The sequence below is a fragment of the Clarias gariepinus genome, chromosome 12 (assembly GCF_024256425.1).
Source record: "Clarias gariepinus isolate MV-2021 ecotype Netherlands chromosome 12, CGAR_prim_01v2, whole genome shotgun sequence".
NCBI lineage: Eukaryota > Metazoa > Chordata > Actinopteri > Siluriformes > Clariidae > Clarias > Clarias gariepinus.
The window spans coordinates 21116229-21131002 of NC_071111.1; the positions used below are offsets into that span (position 1 = coordinate 21116229).

The 14774-nt window shown below is 36.5% G+C and overlaps 1 protein-coding gene across 2 annotated transcripts in view; it reads left to right on the forward strand.

Moving 5' to 3' along the window:
* The window catches only part of LOC128534463 (thyrotropin-releasing hormone-degrading ectoenzyme-like), a 204486-nt gene extending 190531 nt beyond the window's left edge, over positions 1-13955 (forward strand). For both annotated transcript variants that reach the window (XM_053508894.1, XM_053508893.1), the window contains exons 17-20: positions 156-323; positions 8270-8410; positions 9459-9540; positions 11667-13955. In XM_053508894.1, the coding sequence (XP_053364869.1) occupies positions 156-323; positions 8270-8410; positions 9459-9540; positions 11667-11810 (535 nt within the window). In that variant the 3' untranslated portion in view covers positions 11811-13955. The remainder of the gene's footprint in view (positions 1-155; positions 324-8269; positions 8411-9458; positions 9541-11666) is intronic.
* Positions 13956-14774: the final 819 nt, after the last annotated feature.

Sequence of the window (14774 nt, forward strand, 5' to 3'; positions counted from 1 at the left end):
ATGATTCCACTAAGCCTTAAAATAGCTTTCTCTTTCATTAAAAATTCTTATGTTTCTGCCCAAGGTGGTTAAATACACACTCATCACATGCTATGCATAAACTTTAATTATGTCCCTGGCTTTCTGTTTGCTAATCTCCTAATAAAACCCTGCAGGATTCCTCCGAATGTACGGGACATCGTCTACTGCACGGGTGTCTCTCTAATGGACGAAGATGTATGGGAGTTTATCTGGATGAAGTTCCACTCCTCCATGGCCATCTCAGAGAAGAAAGTTTTGCTGGAGGCCCTAACCTGCAGTGACAACACTTACCTACTCAACAGGTGAGATCTGATATAACAGGTTTTACAAAGATATAAAGATGCAAAATACATCAGACAAAATACAGTACCAATGCCTCATTGGTATCTGTAAAAAATAAAAAATAATCAGGGCTGTCAATATCAACACATTATTGCATGAGTAATTGCAATTGCATTACTATTTTTTATGTAAATTAATCATCTAATTAAGTTTGACCGCATTGGCTTCCCATAATCACAGTACCATCACTTGGTTAACGTGGATAATAAGATGACTAAGGAAACATCACTATGTGTGCAGAACTGCAAGTTTCACTAAAAAAGCTCCTAGATGGGCGTTTGGATAAAATCAAAGCTGTGTGCTTAAACAACCTCCAAGGAAAACCTTTTTTTACAAGAATACAATGTAAGATGTGGCTAAGGCTCTAGGTTGTTGATCCTCAGATCTAAGGATTCGGGTTCGAGCCCTGCTTTTGATGGGTTGTCGCACCCCATACTTTCCTCTTACCAGTTTGTAGTGCATTTCTTTATTCCAAAACTGCACATTTATAATACAAGTAAATCTAAGTATTTCTACATTGTGATTAATCGTGATTAATCGCAGACTATGACTGAGATTAACTAGATTAAAAATTTTAATCGATTGACAGCACTACTTAAAAACTAAAATCATTTTATTATAATAGAAATTAATCTTTTTTGTGCAAAGAACAATGTGCAAAATAATAATATTATTATTATTATTATTATTATTTAAAAAATTATTATTATTTGGATTCTGATCCAGAAAGCCAGTCCATCTCAAATGTAACGCTCCATATATTCCCATCATGCCGAGCATGTGCACTGAAATCCTTTAATAGAATACTGTATGCAGTCAGAACGAGTACAATGGATTCAGTATGAGCACCTGCTCCACCTTCTCCCAGAAGGCTGCAGACTGCTATTCGGTGTATACGCATAGTCAGCGTTCTCCTTCCTGAGACTCAAATCCACATAGAGACAATCTTCTTGTCCACTGGGAGACCAATCTAAGGCGTACCTCCTGTCATAACTCTGCTCAGAGACACTTCATCTGATTGAAGTTTTGTACCCGAACCTGTTATTCGTGTGCCTGTAGGCGTTCCAACTCTTTCCCCACCATTGTGTAGTTATGTTGCACAGCATAGAATTTGCAATTAACTTACGCTCTCACTCGTTACATCAAAAAAATCACAATTTATCACAAACAATATCCATCAAACGGTGAGTTTTTAACTCAGTTTTCAGTTCTGTCAGTATTCCCCACTCCCCCCCACTAGGGTTAGATTTAATATTCATTTGGCATCTAAAATCTACATTCTGTCCATCAAAAAGACTACCAATATAAAGAACATCCAGTAGGCCAGGACTAATTCAACCCTCTATTTCACCTGGAGTAAGCGGAAACCTAATAACCAATTCTTTCTTTTTCAACCTACAAGCACAATTGTTCCTTTACAAGATTTCTGTGCCAGATCCTGACACACTTCTACTACGGTGGAGATTATTCACTTGTGACTCACTGTCTACTGCTGGTCCATATGGACACCATAAAGATTGCTGTTGATGCTGCTGTACGAATAAAATGGCTTTAAATTGAATTGATGCCATATGGTTTGGCCCAAAATGTGCTTGACTCACCGCCTGGAAAAGCCTGTGATACAGTAGCTGGATCAAAAGAATAACTAAAACACATGCTATACATCAAAGTAGAGAAACATCAGTTACACTAGTAGTAGTAAGGAAAAAAAGAAGATGCAGACAGCTCTGGGGTCCTCCATCCTCACCTTACTTGGTGCGGAGAATGTGTGTACCTACCTAATGTTCTGCTTCTGCATTGTACTAATTCTGCTTCAACTGGTGGCTTCATTGTAAAGGTCAACAGCTTTGTGGTATTACCAAGGGTTATGATCTCCCAGGGGAAATGCCACTTGGTATCTACATTTCATTGCTTATTTATCTTTAAGAAATGGTCACCTGCTCAGCAAACCTGCAGTGTAGGCATCCAAGTGCTTGTCACTATTAGGCTGGACCTTAGGGACTCAAGGACGGATGTCATTGGCTAGAAGAGATCCTTCATCGCTATGTTCCTAGACCTCCACTAAGAAATATTTTATCATGGCTAGGGCCTGTGAAATAAATGGAGCTTAGGGGTATCACCGTGAGTTTCATATCTGCTGTCATTTAAGATTCAACAAGCAGGTGAGAAAACTCGACCAAGAACTGAGTCAGGCTCTCTAGAGTTTTTGTGGGGATGATGATGAAAATATGTGCAGGTTTTTCCCCAGGTGAAATGACCCTTAAACTTCTCATGAGCCCACAATTCAGTTTGACACAATTCAATTTTATTTATATAGTGTTTTTTTTAACAACAGACAATATTAAAATCAGTCTTATGTACAGAAATATTTGTGTTTTAAATGTTACCAGTAGTACCAGCTACTGTATTACTGATATTTTTCTACAACCTGTAATTGCGTAGTTGATCTGCACTATGGCGCAAAAGTCTCGAGCCACCCCTGATTTCTTCAGATCAGATTTTGCTTTCAAAGGGCCAAAGTTTCTTATACTTTTCATGCAGTCTTGAGGATTAGTTTTCCAGGCTTCCTGCATGAAGGAGTTTTTGCCTCTCATTTCTATTAAGATTTCAAAGGTAAGATTTCTTATTTTTTGTTTGTTTGTTTTGTTAAGCCACACAGTGGTCTATGAATCATTTAAGCATAATAACGATCTAATTTAAGGGATTAACTAATGAAAAACAGGTATAGATGATGACAAATGATCAGGCCGTTCAGTGATTATTATACTGCTGATGCTGAATGCTGAGTGGTTGGAACAGAAGAGAGGGGAAACGAGGTTGCTGCTGCGGTTGTTACATAAACAACCAATTTTTTAAAAATGTATCATTAAGCTACAACAGAAAAAAAAAACATTCCCATGTTCCCATTTCTTTCATTTTATCTACAGTCGTGGCCAAAAGTTTTGAGAATGACACAAATATTAGTTTTCACAAAGTTTGCTGCTAAACTGCTTTTAGATCTTTGTTTCAGTTGTTTCTGTGATGGACTGAAATATAATTACAAGGACTTCATACGTTTCAAAGGCTTTCATCGACAATTACATGACATTTATGCAAAGAGTCAGTATTTGCAGTGTTGCCCCTCCTTTTTCAGGACCTCTGCAATTCGACAGGGCATGCTCTCAATCCACTTCTGGGCCAAATCCTGACTGATAGCAACCCATTCTTTCATAATCACTTCTTGGAGTTTGTCAGAATTAGTGGGTTTTTGTTTGTCCACCCGCCTCTTGAGGATTGACCACAAGTTTTCAATGTTCTCAAAATTTCAACGTTTTGGTCCCTGAGCCACTTATTTATCACTTTTGCCCTATGGCACGGTGCTCCATCAAGCTGTAAAATGCATTGTTCTTTACCAAACTGTTATTGGATTGTTGGAAGAAGTTGCTGTTGGAGGGTGTTTTGGTACCATTCTTTATTCATGGCTGTGTTTTTGGGCAAAATTGTGTGAGCCCACTCCCTTGGATGAGAAGCAACCCAACACATGAATGGTCTGTGGATGCTTTACTGTTGGCATGACACAGGACTGATGGTAGTGCTCACCTTTTCTTCTCAGGACAAGCCTTTTTCTAGATGCCCCAAACAATCGGAAAGAGACTTCATCGGAGAATATGACTTTGCCCCAGTCCTCAGCAGTCCATTCACCATACTTTCTGCAGAAGATCAATCTGTCCCTGATGTTTTTTTTGGAGAGAAGTGGCTTCTTTGCTGCCTTTCTTGATACCAGGCCATCTTCCAAAAGTCTTCGCCTCACTGTGCGTGCAGATGCGCTCACACCTGCCTGCTGCCATTCCTGAGCAAGCTCTGCACTGGTGGCACTCCGATCCCGCAGCTGAATCCTCTTTAGGAGACGATCCTGGCGCTTGCTGGACTTTCTTGGAGGCCCTGAAGCCTTCTTAACAAGAATTGAATCTCTTTTCTTAAAGTTCTTGATGATCCTATAAATTGTTGATTTAGATGCAATCTTAGTAGCCACAATATCCTTGCCTGTGAAGCCATTTTTATGCAACGCAATGGTGGCTGCACGCACTTCTTTGCAGGTCACCATGGTTAACAATGGAAGAACAATGATTTCAAGCATCACCCTCCTTTAAACATGTCAAGTCTGCCATTCTAACCCAATCAGCCTGACATAATGATCTCCAGCCTTGTGCTCGTCAACATTCTCACCTGAGTTAACAAGACGATTACTGAAATGATATCAGCAGGTCCTTTAATGACAGCAATGAACTGCAGTGGAAAGGTTTTTTAGGGATTAAGGTAATTTTCATGGCAAAGAAGGACTATGCAATTTATCTGATCAATCTTCATAACATTCTGAAGTATATGCATATTGCTATTATAAAAACTTAAGCAGCAACTTTTCCAATATTTATGTAATTCTCAAAACTTTATGTAATTCCCACGACTCTACCTCTCTTTAAATATGAAGTGAGGAGCGGCTCAAGACTTTTGCACAGTACTATATGTCCTGTCTAGATTTTTGTTTCATCCACTTCATTAAATACCTACTGTATGTTATGGAGGTTTGTCTTCAGTCACTTTCAGGTTGATAAAGCTATAGTCACCATAGTTTTTTTTATTATTTCTTTGTTTTTGCATTCCACTGTCATTTCGTTTAAAAAACCGCAAAAATGACTGTGTTGTGTCTGATCCACTGATACCTAAAGTGATTACTTATGGTGGAGGTAATAAGTGAAGAGTCAACCATACTTATAATGATAAAAATCGATATAAATCGATAGATAGATAGATAGATAGATAGATAGATAGATAGATAGATAGATAGATAGATAGATAGATAGTGTTTTGTATTGGTACACTTTTAAAATGAGGGTTGATTTGTTGTATCTTACTGTCAAAACATTCCTTATAAATATATTTTGCAAAAGGAAATATACCTCTCTCTCTCTTTCTCAGACACACACACACACACACACATGCCATTTAAGGACATTCTTTATAAACCACTATATTTTTAATGTAACTTGGGCAATTAAAGCATAGTGTTTATGATATCTGCATCTTCAAATTAATGTAGACAAATGTGTTTACAGTTAATAAAACATATTGCATGCCAATGTAAAAAAAAAAAAAATCTTAGTCATAATGTGCTAGTGCCCTAAAGATGATTTCTAATTAGCATAAGGCTACATGTTAATAAAATGAAATGAGAGATGATGAGGTGACAAAGCAGCTTTTTTTTTTTTGTTGTTGGTTTTTTCATTATGCTATTATTAGACATTGGAAGAAAAATGAGGAACTCTTCTAGCTACATTAAAGTGCAAATTAGAAAGAGTATCATGGCAGTATTTCACACAGCACTAGCATGTGGCAATGTAATAGTATTATCAGTCCTAGAAATAATGTAGTGCATAGTGAGAACCGTCTGATATAAAGGAAACATGACAGCTGATTTCCATGATTTAATTTTTTTGCTCAGTTTAAGGTATTGTTTGATACAGTGGAATCATGAACTAAGAATAATTCCACACTCATTTAAACCTTTTAAATAAACATACTTGGTGCCATAAAAAATGATGGCTTATAAATTGGTGGTTAACACTTTCGCCTTGCACCTCCATTGTCCGGGTTCGATTCTCACCTCGGATCTGTGTACATAGTCTCCCTGTGCTTAGCGGGTTTCCTAAGGGTACTCCAGTTTTCGCCCACAGTCTAAAGACATGCAGATTAGGCTGTAATTGCCTGTAATGTGTAAATGTGAGTGTGTGCATGTGTGTGCACCCTGTGGTGTGCCCTAAGTCTCCTGGGATAGGCCCCAATCCCGCAGGATAAAGCAATATAGACGACGATGATGATGATGATGATGATGATGATGATGATTAAGTAGTTTGTTTCAGGGAACTGGTGCTTATAGTTCTTATTCCATGATTAACTGTATGTATATGTCTAGTACTATCGAATAATTAATTAAAGATACATTACATTATTGCATTAATTCAACCCATTACATTACAATTGTGTTTTTTTTTTTTTTTTAAAGAATAAACCAGCATCTTCACTGTCATAAAATGTCATGTTTATTAAAAGCAAGAGTAGAGAAAGTGATTATTCACCCCAGTATAAGTCTTTTTATTTCCTCATGACCTGGGGGCGTTTACTAGTCCAGCATCTTACGTGCAGTACTTCCTACATCCAGTGCGCTATGTAGTGTATATGAGATCCTAAGAAATAAGGCCTAATCTTTCACTAGCTGTCAAAGAAAGTAGGGACATGTTTGAAAGTGAATGTTGCAGTGTGTAATACTGGAGAAATCCAGCAAACCATCTGGCCAGGTTGTATTGCTTTTTCGCACAGCTCATCCCTCTGACAGTAATCTACTTCACAAGTGTCATGATAGACTGTAAAGTGAATGTGTGAACAGAAGGAGTGATAATTGTCAACGTTCCTGCTTGTTGTTAGCACTGAATAAAGACATTCTCCTTCCCGTAAAACCAAATTTTAATTTCTGATGATAAAACGTTCAGTCTGATATGTTTAATAAAGGAGGAATGTGCACACGAACAGTGAATCCTGAGATCAAATGAAAAGCAGTAAGCAGAAGAACATCAATGATTAAGAGAAGAGCACAGTGAAAGAAAGAAAGAAATGTAATTGCAATAGGAAAACAGGTTTTTGAAAATTTATTTAAACACACTAGGGAAGTATGGGACCCATTTAGAACTATATATGTCAAATTACCTGTATCTGTATGTCCAGGTATCGGACTTTGATTTAGTGTCCCAGTAAGCAATATGAAAATCAATAGCTTGTACACACTACCATTTTATATCTGGTGCACTACAAAGTCCAAATCTTCCCGCTGGGACGACTAGACAGTCAAAAGCTGTTATTTTTTTATGTATGACGTGAATAAAGTGAATATTATAGCAATTGCAGCGCATCACATCATTATGATTGGTGTCTTAATGGGGGATTTTTATAAATTGGAACAGCATTTATGAATGGAGTAAGGCACCTTCCTCTTTTACATGTTCCCATAAATCTCAACCCTTGTGCTAGTATTCTTTATGTCCTATGACTATATTTCCTGGCTGGACGCTGCCTAGAAATGGGAACCTTTTGCCTGTGACCACCTCCAATAAGTGAGTGGAGAACTGCATGACTTGGCAACAAGCTTAGCGTGAATGTGGCAAGAAGCTTAGAGCATATGACAGCCATATTTATAGCAAATACTGTAGAGCCATATTTATGGGCTGCATGACAGGGAAGTTTATTACAAATTCAATATCATATGATAACTTTGGACCTGACATACCTTAAAATGAAAGTGTGAGTGCACAAGAAAATAACACCCCTGCTAGTAAATCTGTCTCCTTAAAAACAATAGCTTTTATTTAAACTTTCCTTTTTATATTATAATTGAACAAAATAATTACTTTTTGGCTGTTTGAGACTTACTCTGGTAATTCACACAGTGTTGGCTAAATCTGTTTTTATTAACACCAAAACATTTTTATACTTTTAGATAGAAATTTCCAAATTTGCACCTTTATAATCAGGAACACGCGGTACAACATGGCGTTTTTTCACTGTGGAGAGCTTTTTAGTAAATGTGTGTATTACTATGTTTTTTACAGTTTGTATTTTTTGTGACTAAAAACTCACAGAGAGTATTTAGTACCTACTGTAATAAATTTTCTATTATAAATTATGAATGGAGGGATGGTGGTGATATTTTGCCTTTCTAAACTATATAGGAATTATATACATTTATTTTGTACAACAATATAGCCATCATATATTCAAAGCCAATTCAATATTTTATTTTATTTTATTTTGTTTTTGTATGGGACTCCCCAGAGAATTTGGCATGAAACACATTTTTTTGTTGTTTCTTCTTTTCCAGACTGCTTAACTTGTCTCTAAGCTCAGATCTGGTGCCAGATCAAGATGTAATTGACATCATTATCCATGTTGGCCGCAACCCACATGGACGCCATTTGGCATGGAAGTATTTCAGAGAAAAGTGGGACATATTAAACTCCAGGTATGCTTCTCAGGGAGTATTCAGCTCACATTTATTCTGTAAAAATAATAAATATATATATATATATATATATATATATATATATATATATATATATATATATAGTGGGTTGCACTGCAAATCCAAAAAATGCATTATTTGCATTATTAAATGATGCAAAAAGTTGTAAAAAGTGATTTATAAAATGTATCATTATATATGTTTTCTTTTCTGTGATTTACAAAGTTATTAAAAGCACAAATTTTGAAATAGGATGTAAAATGGTTTTAAAACTTCCTACTTCCTAGTTGTGTTTATAACAATGTAAATATGTGATTTAGCATTAATAATATATGGATTGAGTTTAATTTAAAAAAATAAAGCTAATTTTTGTTGCGAGTCTTTAGTCGCATGCATCTTGACATAAGGAAAATGGTGCTAAGATTTGTCACAAAACACATGAAACAAATAAAAGATTGTTAAAGAGCATGATAAACATTAAAACAATGTATAATCAGGCTTATCCTTTATAAGTTTCAGTTTCACGCCGGTAGTGGGGCAGAACCTTAACATAAACATCTGACTGCTGGAGTAAAATAAAATAAGACTGTAAACCTTTTTTGTGACTTCAACATTTTCCAAGATTACATTAAACACATTCACTTCATTTTTTAACAGCTGTTGATTTGCCTTGTCTGTAGTTTCTCTTTGCTGATCATGTGACAGAAAGAAGTGATGTGATTGGCTTATTTGGATGTGTTTGTTTTTGCTACGAAATGCCCTAACCCTAACCCTAGTTTTTCATTTTTGTTTTTTTTTGTCAAAACATATAAAAATCAGGTATCTTGTAGACAACTTTGTTAATCATTTGCCATAAAATCGCACATTTTGCTCACATTTTGCAGTGAACCCCATCATATGCAGTTTCTGATTAAAGTTAATGTACATTGCTTTAGATTTTTTTCCCCATTGTGTGTGTGGAACCCAGAGTAAAATATTTATTATCTCTGCTGTTTGTGAGGCATGTAAAAAGCAGTGCTTTATCGAGTATGACATTTCTCCTCTGCAGGTATGGTGAGGCTTTATTTATGAACTCTAAATTAATCAGCGGTGTCACAGAGTTTCTCAACACAGAAAGCGAACTCAGTGAGGTGAGTTATGAGACCAAGATCACACCTCCACCACTATGACTGACAGACCCAGAGGCCATGCCTTCATCAGCTAGTAAATTAATGATTAATGAGCTCAAGTACATAATGTTTTTTCAGACTAATGTTGGTGTAAAATTGTGGTCAAACTTCTTTTGTGGGGAAAAAAAACAACATATTTGAAACCAAATTGTTTCAACTGTTTTGTTAGTAGTTAATTCAGGAAACAGACAGCACCATCTACCATCATTCACCATCTTTAAAATCGTTTAACTAAAACAATGTTGGGTTAATTGTTTATCTATGCCATTTTTTTTTTTTTTTTGTCACCTGTTAAAATTTTAGTCAATAATAACTTATAAATAAAATAAATAAAAAGTTGTTTTTTAGTAAAACCTGCCACCAAAATAACCAGAATTCTGGTATTAAATATTCTTTTTATTAATGATTTGATATTGAAAAAACATATAACATCAAATAATTTTACCGTAAGAAAAAACATTATACTGTATACAGTATATCAGGGCTCTCAATATTAGCATGTTAATACCTCTGATGAATCTAGAAATTTTAATGCATTACTATTTTTCTTTACTGCATATTAATCACATGACCAAGTTTGACCCTAATGGCTTCCCATAATAGCAAACCTCAACCGATATGCTGAACCGCAAGTTAAATTATAAAAAATCTTCTAGATGGTAGTTTGGATAAAACTAAAGTTATGTGCTCAAACTACCTTGAAATGAAACTATTTTGGTGGTTGGTTTAAGGATCTGAGGATCCGTGTTCGAGCTACTGCGGTCTTGTTCGAAAGATTTGAATTTAAAATTTGTTAAATATTAATGTTTGAGATATTATACGACTGTGTATAACGTGTTACCTTTAACCAGTTTCTCATGCATTTCTTTATTCCAACATTGCACATTTATAATACAAGTATATCTGAGTATGATGATACTAAGCAAACTTTCCGTGCCCAATGGACGTTTGGTGAAACGACTGGTGGAAGATTAAAGCTTGGCAGTTTAGATCTCTAAGCTTGCATCTGCAGCTCTACTACATCAATAAGCTCAGGGACAAATAAAAAAAAAGAAAATAAATTGAATCTGTACAGTATAACCTGCTTGGGTGAGGTTTTTGTGGAATGTGAGATGTTCTTTGGATGTTCATGTGGGTCTCTTCAGTTTCCGGTTAACTCTGTAGTGAATTCCATTGCTTTGCTTCCAGGCTTTTGGTGGTTCTTCTAGATCCATTACAATGGTGACCAGGTTAAAGTGGTTAATGGAGATTCATTAAAAAAGGAAAAATCTGTTAGCATATGTAACCGGCACATGCTTTACTGCCTACTGGTACATGTCTTACTATTTATTCTATGTAGACACTGTAATAAGTATAAATGGCTGCACGGTGGTTTAGTGATTAGCACTGTTGCCTTGCACCTCCAGGTCCTGGGTTTGATTCCTGCATAAGGTCTCTGTGCATGGAGTTTGCATGTTCTCCCCCTGCTTGGTGGATTGCCTCCGAGTTCTCCAGTTTCCTCCCACAATCCAAAATCATGCAGATTAAGCTAATTGGCATTTCCAAATTGACCATACTGTGTGCGTGTGCATGTGAATAGGAATAAATACAGTGGTCACCATTGGCCTCCACGGTTTGTAGTTGGACTACAGGGGTTGACGGATGGATGGATGGATGGATGGATGGATGGATGGATGGAAGTATAAATAGTGTAGGTTATGCACAGATAGAGTGAATAAACACTACATGGCCAAATGATGTGAACCAGTTCATCCAACCCTAACCTTTGGAATGAACTGGAACCCAGACTGCACCCTAGACCTTCTCCCCCAACATCAGTATCTTACTTCACCAATGCTTTCACAGGTGAACAATTCCAAATCCCCATAACCACACTCCAAAAACCTAGTGAAAAGAATAGAGGATATTATAACATAAAAGGAAGATTAAATCTGTAATGGAACGTTAAAAAAGCACATATAGATGTGATTGGTGAGGTGTTCACATATTTGTAGTGTCTCCCCAGTCATTATGTAAGGTCAAATTATGTTAAACGCTGGCGGCTTTTTAAACTACTTTTCCTGCTTTGTTTTTCTACTTTGTTTCAGCTGAAGGATTTCATCCAGATGAGCAGTGGAGGAGCAGTGTCTGCGTTCACTCGAGCGTTAGAGATTGTTAAGGCTAATGTGAAATGGCACAATCTGTACAAGGAGCAGTTCTTCCAGTGGCTGAGGAAATCACCCAATGACTAATAATCCACTTTGTTCATTATCTGTTAGCATGGAGCCTCTATCAAACATTTATAGACCATTAGCCATGGCAGAAAATAAAAGAACAATAAAATATCATTTTTGGACCCTGATAATCTTTGTTTTTTTCCTGCTAAAGAAACGTCCAGGCAGTTGTGGAAGTGAACATGGAATGTGTAAGTGTTGCTGCAAACAGAATCACTGTTAAATATCGCCTGGTGGTATATATCTCGAGTGACATTCCTTTTTTTTCCTTTCCTGAATATTCCTCACATATTCAATTCATATTTGTTTCATGCATGAAAACAATTTTCCTCCCTTCGATGATCCAATTTTCAGAGTTACAGCCTGAGCCCTGGGATGCTCAGGTCGGATTTCAGCATTTCGTGGACTGCAAATCGATACTGATGCGAATGTAGATAAGCACAAGATCAGCCAGACTGACAAACAGTGATTTCAACTGAAATGGGTCAAAGAAAGGACATAACTGGATGTTTGTTTAGTTTCTGTTAAGCCATAGTCAGAAGGACAGAGGAAAGCCGGGCATCAATCCTCATTGGTGTATCGAATGATTGTGTGTCATGGATATATTCTATGTTAGTATTTTTATTATTATTATTATTATTATTCTTTTTTTGCACAAGGCCTTGCCTTAGATATCTAGTGTAAATGCTATATGGAAAGTAATCACTGTGTCAATATGTTCATATACAATGGTTTCTTAGAGAGGAAACACTGAAGAGAATATCTGGAAATCAGACCTTTACAAGTTAAAGTATTAGAGTGTTTATAGGATTATGATATAAATTTAATGTCGACCAAAATTACTGATTATTGTTTACTTGGAAATCACATGCTAACATTATTTATATGTTTACGATGAGCTCAAGTCAAAATTTAAATACAAGCTCGAACCTAATTTAAAACTAGGCAGTATTTACGTTACATGATACTAATTCATTAGCTAACTGTACTATCTAGGTGCACAATTGAAAGTGTATAATTTCTGATTAGTTGCAATACATACTTTTGTCATTCCTTCTTCTTCAACCCTATTTATCAATATAAAGATACCACCACATGACCATATACAAGGGTCAATCAGGTTAAACCGGGACTTGTGATGAAATGGTTCATGAATGAAGTCATAAAGCCGATTGACATTTAAAAAAGATTTCAAGAAGTCAGTACATTGATGAGACTCTTAGGCACATTAAAACAATCATTTAACATTTTAACGTTTAAACATTTCTTTAAAGAAGACTGTACGTCCGTGAATGCCGATCTTGGCTGAGTCGGCTCAGAGCTCACTGCAGTCGTTCCCGTGAACATTAAGAGACAAGGAACTCCAAATCCATAAAAATTCACACATGCTACAGTATAACTTTTCACGGAAGAGACACATCTGACTTTGAGAACTGTAAACACAATCATTCATGAAACACCATTTTCCCGATAGAGGAACTCAACTACGTACAGTCCTGACCTTGCTCCAAACCGTTTCCACATGCTTGGGCCATTAAAGGAATTCCTGGGAGACAAGAGTTTCAGACATGAAGAAGGCAGTCTGATTACGGCTCAGGAAACTTTCTTCCTTGATGGTATCCAAGCACTATTGAAACACTGGGATAAGTGCATTAGTGTAGGAGAAGATTATATAGAGACATTAATGAGATACCCCTTTTTTATAGCTGTGTTCTGTTATTCCGCGTAATCAAAAAGCCCCAGTTCGACTTGAGCGCCCCTTGTATATATTTTAAAAGGTATTATTTGGGTGGTGAATTCTCCACACAGCAGTGGGTAATGCATGGTGATGAGATTAGTCTATTAGGCAAATGGAGTGTGACTGGAGTATTTAAGCATTTACATGTTATTGGTGGGTTGAGAATAGTCCAACAGCCAAAAATATCTAACCCACAAACACATTCAAACAATGTGTTCTTAAAATTTTTTGATTTTACAGATTTTTAAGTGTTTAGGAAATTATCTGCCTGATGTATTTCTTGTCATTAAGTACGGTTTTAATCATGAGGCATATACACAAGCTGAATCAACTGGAACGATGCTGAACCAAAAGTATGTTATTCTAGGAATTAGTGGGGATTTTTTTGTCAAACTTAATAAAAAAAAATGACTAATGCAAAAAAAAAAAAAAAATGTTTTTATTGACTGAAAACAGAAAATAGTTTCAGTGTTAGTTTCAAGTTAAGGACCTTCACTACGGGTGCATATCAATAACTTTACAATATCATCGAAAAATTTATTTATTTCAGTAATTCATGTCAAAAAGTGAAACTCATTATATAGATTTATTACACACATTGTGATATAGTTCAAGTGTTTATATCTTTTAATTTTAATGATTATGGCATACGTTTTATTACTTAAGGTAAATAAAAAAAAACACTGCTGATGTGTTGTGGAATCCCAGGTTGCTCTGATAGCAGCCTTCAGCTCTTTTGTGCTGTTGGGTCTGGTGTCTCACATCTTCCTCATCAGCATCTCCATAAAGCTGGTGAGCAGAGCGAAGCATGAAGCAATGACCTTAGATCTGATAAAACGCAGTGGACCAACACCAGCAGGTGACACTTTGGCCCGCTTAGCAACAGTCCAGAACTTTTTGTCCTTTGCCCAGGTGAGATACCTCTGACATTGTCTATGATTCAGGATTGGTTTGACATGAGGAATGCAACCGTTGTAGCCCATGTCCTGGATACATCTGTAAGTGGTGGCTCTTGAAGCACTGACTCCAGCTCGATCTGACTTGTCCGACCTAAATCCTATAGAGAATCTATGGGGTATTGTAAAGAGAATGATGTGAGACACCAGACCCAACAGATGCAGATGCAGAAGAGATGAAGGCAGCTATCAGAGCAACCTGGGCTTCCACAACACCTTAGCAGTGCCACAGACTGATCGCTTTCATGCCATGCCACAGTAATTCATGCAAAGGGAGCCAAAACAAAA